The sequence below is a fragment of the Pyrgilauda ruficollis genome, unplaced genomic scaffold, assembly GCF_017590135.1.
Source record: "Pyrgilauda ruficollis isolate IOZ18807 unplaced genomic scaffold, ASM1759013v1 scaffold41, whole genome shotgun sequence".
NCBI classification, from domain to species: Eukaryota; Metazoa; Chordata; class Aves; order Passeriformes; family Passeridae; genus Pyrgilauda; species Pyrgilauda ruficollis.
This window is the reverse complement of record NW_024525601.1, coordinates 5,946,229-5,968,276: the sequence shown is the minus strand read 5'-3', so window position 1 is coordinate 5,968,276 and position 22,048 is coordinate 5,946,229. Positions and strand designations below refer to the sequence as shown.

General features: G+C 40.1%; 2 protein-coding genes across 4 annotated transcripts in view; both read right to left on the bottom strand.

Moving 5' to 3' along the window:
- The window catches only part of LPIN2 (lipin 2), a 44,429-nt gene extending 41,338 nt beyond the window's left edge, over positions 1–3,091 (bottom strand). The window contains exon 1 of the mRNA XM_041477585.1: positions 2,922–3,091. The gene's annotated coding sequence lies outside the window, so the exon portion shown is untranslated. The remainder of the gene's footprint in view (positions 1–2,921) is intronic.
- A 3,999-nt stretch (positions 3,092–7,090) lies between these two features.
- Positions 7,091–22,048, bottom strand: part of MYOM1 (myomesin 1) — a 75,220-nt gene continuing 60,262 nt past the window's right edge. For 2 of the 3 annotated variants that reach the window (XM_041477575.1, XM_041477576.1), the window contains 6 exons: positions 20,559–20,595; positions 20,228–20,250; positions 18,587–18,642; positions 13,758–13,973; positions 11,925–12,048; positions 7,091–10,694 (listed from right to left, as the gene is read on the bottom strand). In XM_041477575.1, the coding sequence (XP_041333509.1) occupies positions 10,468–10,694; positions 11,925–12,048; positions 13,758–13,973; positions 18,587–18,642; positions 20,228–20,250; positions 20,559–20,595 (683 nt within the window). In that variant the 3' untranslated portion in view covers positions 7,091–10,467. Of the gene's footprint in view, positions 10,695–11,924; positions 12,049–12,996; positions 13,974–18,586; positions 18,643–20,227; positions 20,251–20,558; positions 20,596–22,048 lie in introns of those variants that run through there. The other variant, XM_041477577.1, reaches the window with a different exon arrangement.

The following is a 22,048-nucleotide window of genomic DNA, read 5'->3' as shown; positions in this document are numbered from 1 at the left end:
AAAAGTGTGCTTAAGCTTTGTCCTCAAGCAGAAAGACAATCTGACTTGACTGAGCATGACAGTTTCATGTTAAATCAGTCTGTCTGCCCAAACTGAAATGCAAGCACTAATGTAACAATCAAGATGAGAGAGCAGCTAGGCAGATTAAATGCATTTTTAAGTGCCACATTCTTTGCAAAAGCAGCAACATTTTCTATGATGCTTAAAGTAGATAATTCTATTTATAACTTTAAAAAATCCCTCTGCTTACCTATGTAACAGTGAGATATGACTAGAGATGACATCTTTGTATTACTGAAGAACCTTAAACTGTAACTTCAACAAGATCATGAAGAACGTTCTCCAGATACAAAAGTACTGGGGAACAGTTTGCTACCATGCTATGGTCTCAGAATGTGCCCAGTATGTGATGAAGACATCTATATAGACTTCAGACTTGTATTTGATCACAAACATACCACACACTGTTGTGTATACGTCTGACAGCTTCTTCACCGTGGATATCCACAACATACAGCACTGAATCTCACACCAGAAATGGTCCCTTCACCCCTTTTCAGACAGTTACATAAGAACGTATTGCTAAATCATGATATAACTAATGATTAAAAGTTATTTCATATATAATCCAAAGCTATTTAAAAAAAAAATCCGTTTTGTTAGAAATTTTAACTTAAGCACAAATTCTGTGATCCCACATAGACCGTGAGAAACTTTTCCTGTATGCTGCAATCTTGTACTTGAATGGTGCAAGACTGGAAAACAATAAATTTTGATCAAGACTAAAATTGTGATCTAGACTATTTACCGTGTCTATTACTATTTTCCAGGAAGAGAAGAAACAACTGCAACTAAATTAACCTCTGGCTTTGACAAAGGTTCCCAAAGTGGCATTAAACAAAATCCTTTCACCTCTATCTGATCTAGGTTGCAAATTCTCTGAGGCAGAGACCAAGTCATACAGCATGCAATGCAAGAAGGGCTGCTCAGGGCCTCAAGGTACATAAGGAGGTGTCAAGTGCCCTACCCCTGGAGTCTGCATCTCCCCTTAACTGATCAAGACTTTACACCACTGGAAGGAAACGCTAGAGGCAGCGAGATAGGACATAAAATTCACTGCACTGCAAACCTGAAACATTTTACGTGGAGGTTTTCCAAGTAAACAATAACAAAGAATTACACTTACTTTTGCAACAACCCAAAATATTAAGAACCTAGAAAAAGATGAAGTACCAAGAATAAATTCAAACACCATCTCTGTTACAGGCCACTAAAAAACTGAAACTTTCTGATGTGCTTAACTGAAAAGTTATGATACAAGCTTAAAAATCAATGCTGTAATTGCTGACAAGAGCCATTCAGCACTATCCTAGCTATTCCTTCTGCAACTAAGAGTAATACCAGATAATACAGCATTTCAGTCAAAGTTCCTGGCATCCTGAGGTTACTTAGAAACCTTTTAACTCCAGCATATCTGTTTAATAGTCTATTATATAACAGTAATATACATTTACGGAGCACCTCACTTTACACCACTCAAGTAAAGAGATCTTCCTTGACTTTTTTTTTTAAGGTTTGGCAAAACTCTTTACGTTCCTGTATGTTCTCAGATTCAAAGGAACTCTAGCAGGGGCTAGGAGAGAAGGAACAACTTTGGGCCCTGGCTGGAGCTAGCTGCCTAGTATGTATACAAAAAAAAAGTTGGTTATGTATCAACAAAGTGATAAACATTCCCACACTTAAAAAGAAAAAAAAAAAAAAAAAAAGAGAAGGCATTTCGTGACTTATGACTTTTCAATACAACTAAATGAATACCTGTACATTCTTAAAATTCACATAACACTACAACTTTTTTTCTATTTTTCAAACATTAAATGCTCAGTATGCAAAATTGTCCCAAAAACGCTGGTGAAGTATAAAAAACTCCAACCAACCAAAGAAAACCAGAACAGACCCCAAGGAGCTGCACTTCAGTGATGCTTGTGGGATCCTTACAACCTGGGATTTTGTATAACTCTAAGGACTAAATTTTATAAGGTTGTCTGTCATCTTCTCTGACAGTATCCTGCATAATACCACATACCAGTACGGTATATGGCTAAATACTTTCTTGTAACAACAGTGGAATTTTGTTTGGGGCGGGAAAAAAAAAGGTAACCAGATGACGGGCATGAGCAAAGTGCAGCCACAACACAGGTATATTTATGACATCATTCTTCTGGATGGAAATGCACAGGTTTGCACAGCATGCTGCCCTGCTCCATCAAAAATCACTGATGCCTGCTACACGTACTCAGTTAACACTTCAGGAGAAGAAGAACGTAGTTCACACCAATTAAACCAGACGCACACTTGGCAAGCCCCCAAAGAGAAGCACACAAAAAACTGCGGGCAGCGTGGCTCCCCTTCAGACTCCCCACACCAGAGGGACAAACACGGGAGGCAGGGGCGGAGCGCCCCGCCGGAGCGAGAGTTCAGTGCCCGACTTGGAGGCAGCCGGGCGAGGCGCGGCACGTATCCCGGTGTGCCAGAGCGGCCCCGCCAAGCGCGCCGGGAACACCGGCGCTCCCGCCACCCCCGTGCCGCGGTGGGGCGGCAGCGCCGGGCGCCCCCCCCACGCCGCTCTGCCAGCCGCACACCGGGCACGGCAGCGGGCGGCTGCCCTTCGCTCCGCCGGCCTGGGCTGCCGGGAGTCGCGGGCAGCGTCCGGAGCGCGGGCAGTGCCGGCCGGGCGGCCCCGCTCCGCAGCGACGGTTCCGGGGAGGTTCTCAGGGTTCACTGCGGGGAGACAGCCCGGGCCCGCCCTCCCTTCTTCCCGGTCTCCCTCCTTCCCTCCCTGCCCGGTGGCCGCCCGGGCTCGCCCCGCACGCAGGCAGGGACACCTCGCGCCGAGCCGGCGACAGCGGCCCCTTCCCGCTTACCTCGAGCGGGGCCCGGCGGGAGCCGGCGCCAGCCGAGGAGGGACGGACGGTGGCTGGATGGAGAGATGGAGGGATGGAAGGAGGGACGGCAGCCGGGGGAGCCGCGCCCGGGCGGGTGCGAACTGCGCCAAGAGGCGGCCGTTGGCGCAGCGCGTGCACGCCCGCGCGCGCTCCCGCTGGCGGCGGGGGCGCGCCTGGCCCGGGGCGCCACGTGACCTTGGAGCGGCGCCGGGAAGGAGGGAGGGAAGGAGGCGCGTGGCGCGCGTGCGCGGCTCCGGCAGCACGTACCGCGACTGGAGCCTCCCGCCGGGATCCCGCCCGGGCCCTCGGGAGCGGGGAGCGGGCATCGGCAGCGGAGTCCAGTCGGGAGCAGCTGCTTACAGTCGTGCTCCGAGCCGGGGCTCAGGATTAGCGACTGCGCGGCGGAAAAGATGCGCTGCCTTCACGGTGTTTGCCGCTTCATACGTCCCTCACTGCATCCTTCTTCTGAAAGTTACCGGCACACCCACGGGAGGAGCAAAATTTTTTTTTTTTTTTTGTATACATATACATATCTGTATACATACGGACATATATAAGTCATATATGCATTCTGCTAGAGTCTGTCTATATATATCTATATCTGTATCTATATCATCTATGTCTATAACTATATTTAATCTCTGTCTGTATCTGTCTATATCTCATGGTCTCAAGCTGTGCCAGAGGAGGTTTCGGATGGACATTAGAGGGATTTTTTCACAGGAAGGGTGGTTGGACATTGGAATGTCGAACCCAGGGAGGTGGTAGAGTCACCATCCCTGGAGGTGTTTAAGAAAAGGCTGGACGGTGGCACTCAGTGCCGTCCACGGTCTGGTTGGCACTATGATGTTTGGTTGTAGCTTGTAGTTGATCTCGGAGGTCTTTTCCAACATAATTTATATATATATATATATAAAAAAATATATATATTTTTTTTTTTTTTTATATAAAAAAAAATATTTAATTTTTTTTTTTTTTTTTTTTTTTTTTTTTTTGTTGTGATTAAAGTAAGTGTAGAATTGCAAAATCAGAACGTGTCCAGCAGGCTGTGTATGCATTTCAGGACAGCAGCTTCATTTGCCCATTGCTTTTATGATTCATACCACTGCTTGCTGAAGTTGGTTTGGTGATGTGTTATTATTTACCTGAGTCACGCTATTGCCCAGAGGCCCCAGATGATGCCATGACATAATATGTGCTAAACCGTGTTAAAATTATCACTTGAAACAACTTGCACTGTAAAAAAGGGTAAAGAAAAGGAGAACGATTGGAAATACAATTTGGGTTTCACAAATGTGAATGAAGTGTTTTATCACTATCAGTTGCTTCTTTATTTTATTGTACTTCAATTTGTCTACCAACTACTACTTCATCCACCAGTCTGTTGACAAAAGTTTTGATAAAATTGGGGTTTTGCCCCACTCGGTGTTAGAGCCATTTTAGATTTTCACATAGGTTTCATTGTAGTTGTCACGTAATGAGAAATCAGGCTGGTCAATGGAGTATTCAGGGCAACTGACAAAAAGACTTGCTAGCATACAAAGTAATATATAGACAAAATTTATTGTGATAGTCCTTGTATCTTTTAAAAGATGCCTGACAATCTTTTTACCAGTCCTACAAAGAGATAAGATCTGTTTATTCATCTGTACCTCCTGGGACAAGCTGCCTAAAAGATTATAGCCAGTGAGTTTGCTTATTTATAGATAATATATTTTAATCCATTTGAGCATGGAACTAAAACAAATCTATCCCTGCATAATGTGCAGGCTGGGTTTTCGAAGAAAGTGGTTCATGGAAGAAGGCACAGAGAATTACGTGGATAGGGTGACTATATTATGGGTATGTAAAAAGGAAGGTCAGATTTCACGCCTGCCCATTGTGATGATGTTATTGTCATATCAGGAATTCTGAGTCAATCTTGGAACACTTTCCAGGACTGAGAATACATGGAAGAAACAAAGAGTAATGGAGCAGTTTTCCACCCTTCAGTGGAACCATTTTTCAGCTGCAGCAGTTTTCTGAGGCCTCCTGTTTGAGTATAGCATTGCAATAATAATTACCTAGCCACATTAGCATAACATCTGTCGCAAACACACAGTCATTTCCCTGCTTTGCTGAGTTCCTTATTTGGCATCTTAGTCTCACAGTTTGTGAGGGTATAACCTCTTCAGCAATTGGTCTAACAGAGTATTTTCATTTGTGCTTCTGTGATCTTATCTTTGTTGGTCATAACAAGAAGTTATTTTTTTAGTGGATGAGATTCTCCTTTTCATCACCAGGCAGCCCTGTTCACAGGGAGATAAGAGGCAGGGGCTAAATCTGTCATATGTCCTCAAATATTGACATTAGCTAAATCCTATTATGAAAATAAGCCATAAAAATCTTTACTTGAAAAGGGGTAACAAATGGGTAGATCATGCTTTTCTGTTTCAAACCTGGAGTAGGTGCTTCTGAGTAAAGAGCATTTATTTGAAAACACAGTGTCTTCCCTTTAGGTAACATTTACCATTCCAAAATTATCACTTTTACACAATCAGGACTACTGAAGTAGACGTCCCTCAGTATTCTCCTTTTGTATTCTTTAGTCTTTTGCACTTAGACATAGAAGTTTACAATCAAGCTGTAAAAAGGCATTTTCCTCAGCTGTGTCTATCAGTGGGATTGGTTTCTGTTGTGAGTGTGTGGAGTGGTGTAGCCAGGAGCTCTCTACACCGAGGCACCATTTGTGGTCCTTGCTGAACCACAGCTCACTGTTGGTGGATCCAGAGCCTCCAGGGCACAGGTAACCTGCTTCCTCATTTGTGTTCGTTTTGCCTTTTCACCACAAATGTCACTATTGTTTCCCCCATCCGGGAGAGGGGAGGGCGTGATGAGAGCAGCTGCTTACCGGTCTGGTTATTTTGGTGGAGAGGAAGCAATTTGAAAGTATGTTACCCGGTGCCATACGTAAATCAGTGGCTCTCTGGCTCTTCAGCTGAGGATTGTGTCTGGCAGCAGCAGTGTGTGAGAGAGGTAGCCTGCTTAGGGCTACCAAAGAGCTGGCATTAGTGAGGAGATACAGTTTTGTCATTTTGCCTGATTGTGTGCACACAACACTCAGAAAGAAACCACTCTTTAGAGCAGTCATTTATTCCATACCCACCATCACCCCTGCTCATACTACAGCAGACAGGATGATATCTTACCCTGTAAACCTATGAGAATCCTCATCTCTGCCTCTTAGTCACAACTAACACATGTCCCCCAGAAGCATTTTCCATAACATCTCTCAGATCAGAATGACATTATGACAGGATGTTATGATTTAGTTTAATTTTTTTATTTCCATTTAAGAGACAAAAAAAAAAAAAAAAAAAAGGAGGTAAGTTAATAGCAAGGATTCAGGGCTGTGAGGAACTGTATCCTGATGCACCAAAATTTTTAAGCACATCAATAGTCCTAAAAGTTGACGGACTTGTGTGTAGAGTTAACATATTTGGTTAAGCCAGCACACTCAAATCAAGTCTCATATAAGCAGTATTTCTCCATTCTTTGTCAACCGTTAGCAAGTGTTTTACAAACCATTTTCTGATAATAGATAATTATAGGATTTCAGGCCTTCTGTTAAGAAGTTCCTTATCCTTGCCAAAATCACAGCCTAATTAAGCAGGAGGTTTTATTCCAGTCCTGTTAAGATAAGTGATGAAACGGTAAATGGAAATAACTGTGTCAAATTGGATGGTAGAAGATGCAAGATTGGGAAAGAAGGAAGGTGTTTCATTTGAAAACTTGCAGAAGGAGATTGCAGGAAAGAGGCCTCGCATAATGAAATGGGAAGTGAGACAAGGGCAAAAGTCAGCAGAAGATTGCACCCAAATCTGGGGCCTTCCTTCCTCTCCACCAGCTCCTTGTCTCTCTCACAATACCTTTATAAGGCTTTACCTTTAGAAGCCCTTGTGAAATGGAGTTTTTTCTAACGTTTTTCTCTTTACAGCTTTTGTGGCTCTTTTCCCTGAACAACAGTTTGCTTCAATTCTTAAAACTTAATGTCCTTTTAGCAAGACCAAAACATAGAAACAAAAAACCAAGAAACTGTGGGGAAAGGCTTGTTGCAGGTGTCTGTCCCCTATAAGTGCAGATTATATGGGATGTCACTTATGCATTTACCTTATAGTTGTTGTTCAAGGGCAAAGAGCAGAAGTGCACTCTATGCTAGTTTAAGGATGATCTCAGTTTACAGCTAGCTGCTTCAAAGATTATGGCTTAATGTATTACCAAATTATGTCTGTCAGTCTCAGAGCACAGACACAGAGCACAGGTATTCCTCAATAACTGGCTAACAAATCCAGAAGAATTCAAGGGCAGCTGGAATCATAGTGCCTTTACTGCAGTGGAAGTCAAAGCCTATTTTTCTCATCCTTTTTCATCTTCAGAAAGCATCCTTTGTGGTTTTAGAAGGTGATTGGATAATATAGCTTATTGCAACACTTTCCCTTGTTGTTAAATACAGTTATTATTACACGAGAACATAAATTTCTAAAAGAGTTATAAATTTGAATATAAGGAGTAATATGTGCTCATGTAAAAGGGAACATGTAGGTGAGAAATAAGAAAATAAAGAGAAGGGCACTTCAAATAAACATGGCATCCAGTGCCTGAGTTTAAATGTAGTCAAATGATTCTCTGTGTTTGATAGGAGATCCTGTTGCTACAGAAATAATTTGCATTCTATCGCTGTGTAGTGCACAGAGACTGAAACAATTTTTCGTACTTATAATGGAGAATAGAATATAAATAATACATTTTAAATGCAAGAAAGAAATTATTCAACCACAGTAACATAATAAGCTTTAGCATACTCAACAATTTTGTTAATATTAATTTTGAATATTTTGTTATATATTTGTGAACCACTACAGCTTAAATAATCGAAATAAAAAAGGGAGGGTAATCTATGTTTATCTCACTACTGTGCATAACTACACTATTCTTCTGGATAGCAAATGCATTCCTGTAGAACAATACTGATGTGACTCCATTTCCAGCTTTATGAGGAACCATCCAAATTTAACCAAAAAATCCCCTAACTCTAGTGCATTTTAGTTGAAAATTTTAAAGCTATTTCCAGTAGGTTTTAATTGAAATATCAGGAAAACAGTGTTTTTTCTTGCAGCAAAAAGCTAAGACCTGATTCTGCTACAATGACACAAAAGAGAAATCTGCAGTTGGCTTCATGGTGAGAAAAATGGGCTTTTTAATCTGAGATTTGGGACATTTTTAGAACATTCTTCTGAGCTCTAGCTTGATTTCTATTAAAGCTAATGCAGAGACCCCTGCGGCATTTTGCAGGAATTGGATCAGGCTCTCAGTGGAACAGTCTGTTCTATATATAACTTACTCACTGCTGTTGGTGTTCGTGGCAGACAGGCTCCTCACCCGAAGGAGCTCTGAGAGGTGATGGATCTTTACAGATGTCAGGCAGCTTGAAATAATTGCCATGGCAAAATGTGTGAGATTGTGTGAAACAACCTGCAGCTTTGTACTGCTTTTGAAGGGCCACTCTCTGTAACTCTGACAGAGTGCTAGAATTGCACATCTCTAGATATTTATCATTTTCTGTAATAATTGCATGTGAAATGACATGCATTGGGGTGTCCTGCCATGGAAATGCTCCTTACTGCATTTCTCTGAAGGACTTATGTCCTTCTTTGCTGGGCTTTAATGCATAGATTTAGAAAAAGATGTGATGTAGAACTGAGTTGAGCTCAATGTCAAACAGTACCTAAGTGTAGTTGGATGATTTTAGTTGTAGTTCAGTCTGCTTTAAAGTTTCTCCCAACACCATTTTGTGTAGATGTCAGTATTTTGATTTCTACAATTTTTTCTCTCTTGCATCCTACGTCCTTCTGTCACTCGCTATGGACCATCCAAGTTATTTAAACCCTTTACACTATTTACAGGAACATTATTACTCTACTTGTCTACATATAAGTGTTCTATCCAGTATTTCATCTAGCCAAAAAATTTCTGTTGGCTTTAAAAAGAGTTGAATAGAATCCTATTGGAATTTAGAAGGAAATTAATTTCTTCTCATCTAGGATATCAGTGTCTTGACTTCTGTGCATTTACATGCTATTGAGACTCTTTGCTTTCTTATGCTAACAGTTCTGTAAGGATAGATTAGAAACTGGTATTTCTTGTGTTTTCAGTATTTCTACATCAGTAATATATCCAGCACCTAGAAATATCAATGGAATTGATCAATTCATCAACTGACCTTTCATCAATAATCCATATGGAAAAAGACAATACAATATGATTGAGCCTTCTTAAAGTTGAAAACAATATGAGTATTTCCCTAGTAATTAAAATATCTTATATTAATTTCTTATGTTTTATAACTTCTGGTCACTTTAAAGTTGAACTTAGCTTGCATAGCAACAAAATAAATTCTGACCTTTATTTTTATTGGTTTGTTTTTCAGCTTGAACTCTGCTTCTTTCATGGTATCTAAGCATTTGCAAATGAGTCATATTTTCCTGTATCCTCAGTACATAAACCTGTGAATGGACACAGTAATGAACGTGAATGAACACAGCAATGATTTAATGCAGAGATTATTGCCTTGAATTTATTCCTTACTTACATGACTATGAAGCTACACTCTCTTATTAGAACCAGTGGATTTGGTGATAGTGAGTGGATGAAGGGATAGTCTTGGACTGAGCCACTGAGGAAGAAGAGCAGTGGGTTTAGCAGAAATGTGAGTGCTGTGGCAAAAACTGTGGAGGAAAATTAGCATTTGGGGGGCAGCTGGTGCTTCATGGATCAATGCTTTATCCACAATAACTCATGAAGGCTTTAAGGGAATTAATGAAGTGAAGAGGACTGGAAAGCAGTCATGTGAGTCTTGGTGATAAGAAACGGCCTGATGTAGTCGTGATCCACCTGATGAAAAGGATTTGCGTGAAAGAAACTTGGATCAAAAGAAAATGACTTGTGCCCCCCCTGCATCCATAGGAGATGGTTCTGTTTCTGGAGATCTTCCACTGTGGCCAAACTGTTCATGGGGAAAAGTAGAGCTCACATGGCATGAAGAGGACTGTATATATAATTTCCTTGAAAAAGTAAGCAGCATCTGCCTCAAGCTGTGATGGCCTTTAAATATTGAATAACACATCCATGTAACTGATACCAACATTCCTTTACACTGTAGTAAATATGTCAGTTCTGGACAGGATTTGCTCAAATGAACTCTGCTTATAATGGACATTTTTTAGTAACTAAATTCACATTGACAGTACATGTATCATTATTCAGATACTTAGAAATTCCTGCAGTGCAGTGCCATTATCTGGTACTGAACCCTAAGTGCCCATCTACTATGCATTTAAATTTAAAGTTTGGAAATATTACAAATGTTACACAAAAAACCCTATTAATAAACTTCTGTGTTAAAATATTATGGTTAAGATGCCACTCATGAAATCTCAGGTTGAGCTTATTATCCTGTTGGTGACAGGATCACATTCTTCACTGAAGCTCAGTGGGGTTTACCCAAGGCTGCTTTTTCTGGTGGTTTCTTTCCCTGCCTATCCAAACTTTCTGTGGGTTGAGGAACTTTTTCTGCTACTCCTGCCTTTCCAGAAGTCTTCTTTGCTGCTTGCTGGTTGCTTTTTGTATCCTTTTCTGTTTCCACAGGAGGTATTTCGTTTGGATCAGGTGTCTCTTCTGTAGTAGTAATTTCTTCTACGTGTGGCTTAATAAAATCTGATTTAGGAGAAGTAATAAAATTTCTGAGTAATCCTAAGTAACAATATTTACTGTGCTCAGCAATATTTCTTGCACATTCGTTATGACCTTATCATGTTCTTTTCCTCTTTCCCTACCTATATAAAGACATTCAGTATCACACACAATATTACTATTTATTATGGAACCAAAACCAAGCCCAAGTCTTTATGTCTCTAATTAAAATTATCTAGAGGTAGATATTGGAAAACATTTACAGGTACAGAAATAATTGTTTCCTGTTTAAGTCACCTAATTTAAAGGATTGCTCAGAAAAGTATACCATACCAGTGAGGCAAGAGAGGAAGGAAATGCTGTAAAATATTTGTTCTTGCCTTAGGAGCAAAAATGCGGGGGGAAATAAAAGTATAAAAATGCTCTGTCAGAAATGATATAACATACAAAGAAAAATGATATAACATATAAAGAAATATACTTAGGCAAAAATATGTAAAACAAATTTTCTGATATTGTCAGAATTTAAGACTGATTTGGAGCTATAATGCTCTATATGAGAGAGATGCAATTGTGAATAATCATTGTCCAAAGAGCAATTCTATAGGTAGAGTCTAAAAGAACAGTAAAATAACATACAAGTAATACATGAGAATGCTGAATCACCAGAGAGCTGATTAATTTTCTACCCTTCCTATAAATTGGACAAAAAATGGTGACTTATAACTCCAACTTTACCATTCAATATGGACATAAAACTAGGAGAGAATAATTGATGACTCTCAAGTAGTGGCTAAATAGTCAGGGTTTTCTAAAAGACTTAGGCATTTAGGGTCCCTGAATCAGCAAGGCCTTACTTCTGGTGAAATATCAAACATCTAGCTGCTGAAATCAGTCTCACTTTGGAAAATAACACCATCTGTGTATGTATACATGCTTACAAAGTCTTTCCTCTGTATTCAGAAATGTAGAAGTATTTATTATGGTTTTAAAAACTTCCATCAGCCAGGTTAGTCAAGATGACAACTTGCAGTGGAAGTAGAAAAGGCGGTTTGAAAATATTGATTTAAGTCTCTTTCACTTAGGCCTAACCTGGTAATTCATACTTTGCATCTGTTGTTGATTAAGAGCATATGTACTGTAAACTTGATTGATTGGGACCTATGAAATATTGATTGGCACAGACAATTAAATCCATAACAATTTAACAATTTTTTCATTAGAACAGAAGAGTAACAGTGAAGGCACTCTTACCTTTCTTTCCCCCTTCCTTCTGCTTGCTTGCCGTCATTGTTTTTTTCTTTTTAGATACAGTTTTATTATTTTGATTGTGTTCTTGGACTGTGTCAGTCTGCCCTGACACAGGCATCACAATCACCTGAAGCAAAGCAAGAACAAAACGTGCACAAGCGAGGCATGGGGATGCATCACAGATTCAGCCTGAAATCCCCATAGCTGAATCCCTGGAAGTGATCCCTTTTGAAGCAACTTATTACCCTAACTTTCAGGGACACATACATCTGCCAAAGCAAAGTAAAGTAGAATCCAGCATGTTACCTGACCCACTTACATTCCCTGGCTGTTCTGCCAAAAGGAGGGAGGCAGGACAGATTTTTGCAAATAAAGCAATTGAAATAAACTGATGTCAAAATGCAATAGTTACTAAAAATAATACTGAGTAATAAACATCAGTTATTGCAAAGAGCAGGTGATATTCTTGTTTGCACTGTGGAGAATGGAAGAGCTGTGACTCTGTTGTTATGTTGTCTGTCACGGGACAAAGATGAAGCGACCTGCATATCATCCTTGAATTGGCTTCATGTCCTACTAAGCAAAATTGTAACATAGTTTTGCATTAGTCCTTCAAACTCAGGAAGCTTGCTCTATCTCAAATTACAGATCTTGTAATGACTATATTTTGAAATTTAAAAATTAAGCCTTATTGTTTTGTCTGTTTTACTTGGCTGCTGTGACTAGATAATCTGAACTTTTTTTTGGTAACAGATATTGATTTTTCTATCTAACAAAATACTTACATATCACCCTTAAATCACAATTCATGCCCAGGTGCATTGAAAAACATAGGATTATTCCTGTGACAGGATTTACAAAAATACCTTTTTGACTTAAGGTGTGAAGCAGTGAAGGTCTGGACAGAGAGGTGAAGAGATTCCATTGTGGTTTTGTTGCAAACAGCAAAGTGAAGATTAACAGGGATCTAAAGGGAAGCTGGAGGTAATTACAGTGGCGAAGGCATTAAGACAGTAAGATATTGTGCACAACTACATGAGCTGTGAGTAATAAAACAAGACACAGTGAAACAAGCTTGTGATTGAAGGAAAGAAGTGAATTCAGTTTATTTGTGAACACGGAGCAGAGTTCATACACTTAAACAGACACACACATATTATTATTATTATCCTGGCCTCCTAAGCCTTATTTTCATTTATGTTACAGTACTGTTACCCTGTTTGGGCAGATTAAACAATATTTAGGGCTGTAAATGACACCCATATTAAGGCCTCACTAAATTAACACAGCAATACAAAGGGGCCTTAACACAGACGAAAGCCAGCACTCATTTCTCTGTGATCTAACACGTTCCATTTATGCTGCCTTACTAAAGCTGGAACAAATCCTAACTGCTGCTCAAGTACGCCCTGACCATTTTTGATCTTTCCATCTACCTCATTAGTTGCTTCCACGGAACAATTCTTGACCCCTTCCTTCCAGATGCTCCAGGAAGAGGGTGAAATGGTGGGCATGTGCTCACAGACAGCATGCACTTGGCCTTGCTTAAAATGCTACAGTTAGTTTCTGTGAAGTTAGCACTAAGAAAACATTCAGGAAAGGCCCTGTTTTCCCTGGCATGAATAAGTGTATTAGAAGCAAATGTGAAGTGAATGGAAAAATCCAAGGCTGCCTGCTAAAGCAGAAAGCCATTTACACACATGGATTATATCAGCCTAACATCCAAAATCTCCTCTGTACTTCTGCCTTCTAGACTTAAATTCAAGCTTTCATTTTACACTACTGCTTTTTCTCTTGCTCAGACTCTCTCTCCTCCTCAGGTATGTAGACACTTACGGTGACGTCGCTGGTCTCTGTACCGTACTTGTTCTTCACCACAATGCTGTACTTCCCAGAGTCTTGTGTGGACACAGTAGAAATGGAAAAGCTGACGTTTTTTCCAGATTCAAACTTCAGGATGCAATTGGCATCTGATACAAATGACTTTTCATTCTTCAGCCAGGAGACCTCTGGGGTGGGATCTCCCCAGACAGTGCATGAAAGATTAAGTGCCTACAGAAAAAGTACAAAGGAATTATGAGTCAGTAAATTTGCTGTGTTTTTTGATGCCTGACTCTCCAAATATTCCAGCTTCCCATTTAGTTTCCTGCTTTTAGTAAAGGGATGCATACCATCATCAGTAATCAATAATTTATGTCACTCTTCTCTATCACAAAGGAAAAGAAGGAACTCAGTTAATTAAAAAATGCCATTAAAACCTTTCAATATTTTATGGACCTTCTTCTCTACTGTCATAATCATTAGCAGAGGTTTCTCCATGCATATTTTTTAATATAAAATTAGATATTATCTGCATTTGTGTGTTAGACCTGAAATGAGATTTTAATGAACTGTCAGATGATTTTGTTCACATTAGCTCACTATATATATATATATTATCTCCCATAAGTAAAGAAAGTGTGTCTGCCTTTATAGATAACTAAGAACAAAGTGACCCTGGAATACTTTGTTTAATTTGGGATCCTTTTAAACTGTGCCCTGACAGCTCTTCTAACAGACTTGAGGTGTTTTATGCATGACTGTAAAACTATTTTTAACTGAAATCAAGACAGGCTTTACTCATTCTTTAGTGTTTTTGTAAGAATTTCCCTTTGATTTTCCTAAGGACTGAATTCAGTCCCATCAGCCTGTAGGAAGTATCTTCACTGTTAGAGAATCATCTTGTTGGAGAGGTCACTGGCAGCTTCTTGTACCTTCAGTGGGCTGGTGTGTCTCTTTGTACAGGCCTCCTTTTTTTCTTGTCAGCTAATTCATTTTTGGGAGATATTGATACATGTAAAGGATCCCCTCCTCCAGTAACAGTGCTATGGCAGTCTTCTCAAAAATATTTGCATCACAATGAGACTCAAATGTGAAAAAAGTTCACATGACAATTCATTGGTACATAGGCCTTTCTCTGGAGCTGTATTTAGGAAGGAATTTATTTTTATATATATGTCATTTAAAGGGGAATCTAACTGGACTGGGAATTGAAGAACTTCTACTGCAAAGAAAATTATCTTGGCTGCTTCAGTAGGAATGAACTAAGTGATAAATTAGGAGTAGACAAGATTTCACTTGACTGGAATCAAGTACCCCTTCCAGCCTTCCTTCCAACTCACTGCTTCTTATCCAGTAGTGTGATAGTGGAAGATGGACAGAAGAGAGATGCCTGGAAGGCTTTTGAAATGAATGGACAGAAAAATTGATAGCTCTATAAAAAGTGAGAGGTGTTTGAATCTCTGAGAACAAAATAAAAATCCCCATGTGCCCAACCTGAGGACCAAAATGAGAGCAAAAGGAAAGGGGAAGTCTTTCCTCTATCAGCAACATGTAATTCTTGGTACTGAAGGAGGGCAGATTCCAAGGGAGAGGTGGTTATGGCATGGTGGAAATGGCCTCTATCTGATTTCCTGCAGCACCTACAGCTGGTGACCACGTGGGGCTGTTGACTCCCTTCTCCTGTAGCCCACTAGTGTGAGTGGGGTTTTGGTTGCCATATCAGTCCATCTTTTTGAAAAACAAGTGGGAAATGAGGTTTTATGTTTCTTTCCCCCTCTTCCTTATCACTCTGGAAACAAACATGCCCTCAGCCTTAGCCAGGCAATGTATAGGGACCCTGTCAGGTGCTCAATATTTCATTATGGTCTTCTGATTCTCAGGCAAGCAAGAGCTCAGCACCAAGTGGCTCCAGCTGCCACTCCACCACAGTGCTAATGAGCTGATGTCCATGTCCACGCAGCTCCATCAGTGGCATCATTCAAAGCTGGGGTGTTTGAATGCTGTCATACTCCATAATTCAAAGAGATTCAAGCAGCAGTGATGATTCTTTTATTCTTCTAAATAATTCCTTAAAATAGCTACATTTCCATTAACATTGCATCACTAGGTCCTGTTTGATATGAGCGATTCTCTTGCTGTTCCAACACTTTCTGTTTATTTTCCAGCTACTAATGTGCAGAGATGTGTCTTATAACTCACTATGTAGATGGTGAGATCTTGGTTTTCTGAAAAGTAATTCCATAGCCAAGGAGAAACAATTGCTCACTGTGACTGCACCTGTTTCAGATTTCTGTTCTTTGGACAAGAATTTCCTTTGCTCATGTATATATTTATCACTCAGTGAAACCCTTGATTATAATACTGTGTTCAACCTGATATCATTATGGTAAAAAAGTGTGCCTTGTTCTCCTGGGCCCAGGGCACTGAGGCATGTCCACTTGAAGCAACCAGCAGCTGCAAGTCCAGACCCTTTGTGCCCCTCACTACCTCTTCTGCCTTTTACTGCAGATTATCATGGGCAGGGTAGTAGAGGTGGCAGAGAGAAGCGTGTCCTTGTATTTAAAGTATTGCCATTCTTCTTTCATATTAGCACAGCATCACAATCGTGGATGGTTTGGGGAGTGGACTGAAGCAGCTCAGTTAAGGAAATCTGCTCCCTTCCTCCAGCCTATCTGTGAGGATCTGCACCCCTGGCAGAAGGGTAGGATAGTGAGTTGGTGGGAAGAAGGATGTTGCTTCTATGCATGTTCTATGCATAGAAGCATGTTGCTTCTATGTCTGAAAGTGCCTCAGAATCCTAAGCCTCTTCACTCATTTACAGGCCTTCATTAAAACAGCCACTTAGGTTAAGTTGCCTGGCTGGACACAAAACTTATGCTGGCATCCTCTGTCAGGTCGGAGTCCTCCCTAATGTGAACTGACACTTAGCCTTTTCCAATTATAACATACTGCTGAGGAGCATTTATGTCTATCAGTGGAAGCCTCTTAGGCCATCTGGAATGCTATTTGATTAACACTTGGTAAACACTGGTTCATTGCTTCTCAGCCATACCCTTCAGCTCACATGTAAAAAGCTAATAAATGGCATCACAATCACAAGGTTAACTTTAAATTTGAGATAAGCATGTGCTTGGCAGTTCAATCTTGGGATACCAATCTGTTCATATAGGTTTGTGGTTATGGTGGCACTAGAACTCACAATCAAAGCTTGCCAGACCTCTGCTACCTCATTTGCTGTTTTACAAAATCCTCAATGATTGTGCAATTTGCATGAGTTACACAACAGAGAATTGCATTCTTCTCTCTCCAGCATATATGCAAACAACAGACAGATGAGCCAACACCACCCAAAACAGCTCTGTTTTCCCTGATCACTCTCTGTCCTACTCAAAACAATCCTCTACAGAATCAAGAAACGTAAGGTCAAGGATATTTGTCTCGAGTTCTGGGAGTATTTCAGCCACGTATTCAAACGTTACAAATGTCCTTGCTGTCAAGGACAACATTTGTCTGGGTAAGATTTTGCAACTCATTTTTACAAACTCGTTTTATAAACACTGCACATTTTGTGTCAGTGAACTCATACACAATTTCATATCAACTCTCTTTTGTCTGAAAGCTTAAAACTGGTAAAAGTTTACACCCAAGTTTACACCCTGCCAAAGCATCATGAGAATCTCACCTCCAAGCACTGATTAGCTGAGAATCTGCTAATTCATTCTGTTCCTTTGTGTCTTCTGTCTACAGTTACAATGTTCACATGAGCGCTTCTTACTTTACAGCATTTCTCAAACTGCTAAATCTGTTAAAGAATTTTATTTTGTAATGTCAACATACTTGATTTTCCCAGAACTGCTGCGGTCTGCTATCTTGTCTGCTATATCTCACGTTGTTAAGCGTTTCAGAATAAGATTTTAGATTCTTAACACTTCTGCTGAGCTTATAATCAAATTCTGTTAACCCAGCTGACCTACTGACAGATAAAGCCAGAAATACCAGGGAGCTGCCTTACTGTAGTTGTCACGTTACAGGTTTTCAGTGACATTCACATGCCCTATTTCACTGTTTGAACACACTGTGAAGAGGAACTAGCTTGTGGCAGAGCAGCAGGAGGTGAAGAGCAGGTGCTTCTTGGTCTCAATACTATTAAACAGCAAGTTGTAGAAGCAGTGTGCTGGGAAAAAGTTGTGAGACTGAGAACTCAGTTTCTGGGTCATCTGTTCTGTGCTCAAGCATCAATGTTCCTCTGGGAGTGCCTTACCATAATCTTTCAGCTAAACTCTCCTAATATAATCCACTATAACATCAGTGACTTATTTTGACTTCTTTCTCCTTTACCCTGAGGAAATAGAGATTTTTTTCTCCTATTGTCTGGACAAGAATTGAGTTATTGTGGTTTACTTCTTTTACACCATTTAAAAGCCAACCTCTACAGGTGTGTTACCATGCCACATTGTAAAGAGCTTAACTGCAGAAGGCATAGAATGACTGGCTCCCATGTGAAAACAAGAGTTAAACTTTCCTGATGCTTTCCTGATACAAGAAAAAATCTAACTGTGAAACCTGTGCATGAATTTTTAAAGAGCTGGTTATATAAAGGAGTTTTAGTCCCAATTCACATTGTCATCTCACTTTTATCTAGTTCTTAAGAAACGACACTGCCCTGAATACATAAACCCATCTGTGCAAGTCCATTGAATTATGTACAGAAGGCAGGGGATGAATAAATAATGTAGCAGATTTTAAAGATGGCATCTTGAAAAAAAAGGGTGAATGTTTTCCCATCATTGAAAGGCATTCAAGCTGTTGGGATGCTGTGTAAAGCTTCAGTTAATTTACTGTACCTTGCCCTCCTGGATGGTGACAACATCGGGCAAACCTCCAAGTACCCGTGCACGATCTGGAAATAAAGAAGATTAATTTTTTTTAGTGTCTCAAAATCAACTGTGTGCTGAATTCTGTTTCTCTTCTAGTTCTTTCCTTTTGTCTTATTTATGTACAACTTGTCTCTGATATCTGTGCTAGCAGAGAACTATCCAGCATTTTTAGCACACCATTTGGACTTTAAAAAATGTTGAATTCACAGCAAAAGATGTGTTAATAGTTGGTGTCAATCACTTACAGAGAGGAATTAAAGTACACATGCAGTGTCCTGCAGACTTTGATATCAATTCAGTTTTAATTCTGAGTGCACAAAAATGATTTATGTTTTTGAGATCTGGTGCTCAAAATTTTTACTGCAGTAAACTAAAAACGTTGGGTGTCCAAAGGGAAATGAATGACACCTGGTAAAGTGCTGGAGATTAGCTTTAAGTCTAGATACAAAGACAGACTTCAGTCTCAGTGGCAACAATGAAGTTCCACCACTTGTGTGTGTCTGTGTGTAAATGAGACTGGTACCTGATTGATCCAGCTTTAAACTCAAGAGTCCCATAGAAATCTTAGACAAACACAAATAAGCCAGTCACATGCAGGCTTTAGCGCACTTATCCTGGAATACAGATTTTGTTCGTTACATGTCTGGGTGGAGCCTGGCAGAGGAAGGAAATGACTGTACAGAATGTTCCCCTCCAGTGTGCTCTGTAAAAGATGTGCTCTGGAGCACGGAGATAACAGCCTTGTGAGACCAGGAAAGGCACTGTGCTGTGACAGTTAACATGCCAGTGCCTTGTGGATAGTCCAGGGTCAGAAATTAAAGGTCAGGGCAATCGCTGACCCCTTTGCGCTCTCTCAGCCGGGACTTGTGGGGGTCACTGCGAACAGTGCTTCGTATCCAAGCCCTGCTCTATCTCTCTATGCATTTTTCTCAAATAACTTGTCAAATGCCAGTTCTGCCCTCATTTTTATGCAGGTCTGAAAGTAATATGAAATTAATTTGAACAATTCATTTTTCCATGGCTTCTTCTGTAAGTAGGGAGGATAATAAGTCTAATAATTCAAACTGAAGGCTAATAGCTTACTCCTTAAGTATTTATTATATACTTCTGTTTTAGTTGCTCTGTTGGAATTGACATACAGGCAAAAGTGTGAGGAGATTCCAAGCAATTCAAAAGCTACTGTTGCTTTCTTACATTTCTGTAAGTAATGCAGAGCCATTTGACATTTTAGAGCATTCAAAACTAGCCAAATTATTTTCTCGATCTTTGAAAACAAAGAGACTTTTGTGCAGAGAATATGCATGAGAGATCCCAGCAATAAAGTTTATTTTTAAAGAAGGCTAACTGATACTGAGAACAGGAGCTTAGATGAGAAAAATCAACCTAACTCATAAAAATAATATGATTAGCTGCAAAGTGCACCAATGTTAAATCAACAAAGGGTCGCTTACTTCTCCTTGGTGTAAGGACAAACTTGTTTTAGGATGAGCACATGCATATAAACATGTTTACATGCCCTCTTTTTCCCAACACACACAACCTTCCTGGAGAGGAAGAAAAGCTTCATAAACAGTTTCTTGCAATCACTGTCAAAGAAGGCCTACTTACTTTTCTCTGCAATTGCAGCTTGCCTGGAGTTGAAAGAAACAAAGGGAAAGTCCAATTTCAGTTAAGGTTTACTTAGAGTGATTGAAAAATAGATTATCTTTTTAACTGCTTTAATCCATTAAGGAAAATCTCTCATTGCTTGGCAATACAGCTTTTTCTTTGCTACCTGTTATATAAGAGTTGCACTAAAGAAGTCACATGCAAAACTCCTACGGGCTTCTGTATGACTAGGACTTGTTTCGTAAGATAAAGTTATCTCCAGCACAAAACAAACAAATACTGTTATTATTTTATGGCTGCCATTACTGTATTTAGGTGGCATAATACTTACTTTAGTCTCTGGAACTCAGCAAAGGCTTCATCAAAGGCTTTGTGAAGAGGAAAAAAGTACATTTAGAGATAAATAATCAAACAAGTTAAATTTAATAAATAAATTTAAAACGTAGATGTAATAAATTTAAAATGCATGCATGTGTACTGTACAAACACTAAAATGCTGAATGGTTTGACTGATAAAGGCCATCTGGTATATGGCAGAATGCATAAACACACTTTTTTCTTCCAGAAGTCAGGCATTAAGACAGAGGGCAAGAAAGTAGTAGGCTGAAGTAATTTCACAAAAGAGAGGAAGAAATGCACAATATATCACCTAAATGAGGGATTATGGCAGTGACCTTCCAAACTTTTTATATTGTACATCCCTATATAAAATTATTTTGAGCATGCACTCCCTGTCTGTAAATTTATTTATAGATTGTGTAGACGTATACAAGTGAGGGTCTCGTATATTCTCGCTGCCGCCCCAGTGAAGCACACTGGGTCGTCTTGCACACACCCACTTCAGAGACCAGCGGTTATGGAATACAAGATAGATGATTTTACAAGGATTTTTCACGTCTGCTTGAAGCATCACACTGATGGCAATGAGAAAAGTGAACAACAAATTGTTGTCTACTTTGTAAATTCAGACTAAGCTGCCATCATGGGGGAGGTCAACTTCTCCTGCTTTGAAAGGGAAGAAGAAATGTCTTTTCCTAGAAAGTGGAGATAGAGTACAGAAGGAGCAGCATGGAGATGATTAAAATGTTATCGCCCTTACACAGAGCTTTTGCAAACAAAAAGTGAAGCTTTAGGGATGGGAATGGCTGGGAATGGAAAGAGCAGTTTGGAAGGAATTAATCTGTTCTTTGGGATCTGAGAGGTCTCTCAGAGTAAAAGCTTCCAACAGTCAATCCAAATTTTTCCTCTAACAGTCCTTCCTCATGCTGATGAGAGGCCTTGGCATCTCTGAAAAATTATGAGTTTTATTACACCCATCAAAGAAATGGGGTAGGAAAGTATCAGAACAAACTCGTCCCTCACTTCCTCCTGGAAATATTCCTTGGAAAAGAGACACATAGAAGGCATTCAGTGCTACAACTCATATTTAAAACTGCCAGTCAATGCCAGGAACACAAGGGGTTTAGTAAAATAGCTCAGAAACTGGGCTGGCGTCTCAGTAGGCAGACTGTAAGTGGGTATTTGGAATAGGAAAAAGCAGTTTGTATTTTATTATTTGAGAGCACAGGTTGGGGGAAAAAATGGCATGGTCTGGGGAGAGCAAATCACATAAACACAGAGTAAGCTGAATCGGAAGGATCCCACAAGGATCACCAAGTCCAACTCCCAATCCCGCACAGCACCATCCCAAGAGCTACATTGTGTGCCCGAGAGTGTTGTCCAAAAATGCTTCTTAACTCTGTCAGGCTTCTTGACACAGTCCCTACAAAGAATGCCAGACTGGTGGGTGCACACACAGACCCCACAGGGTGACAGGTCTGT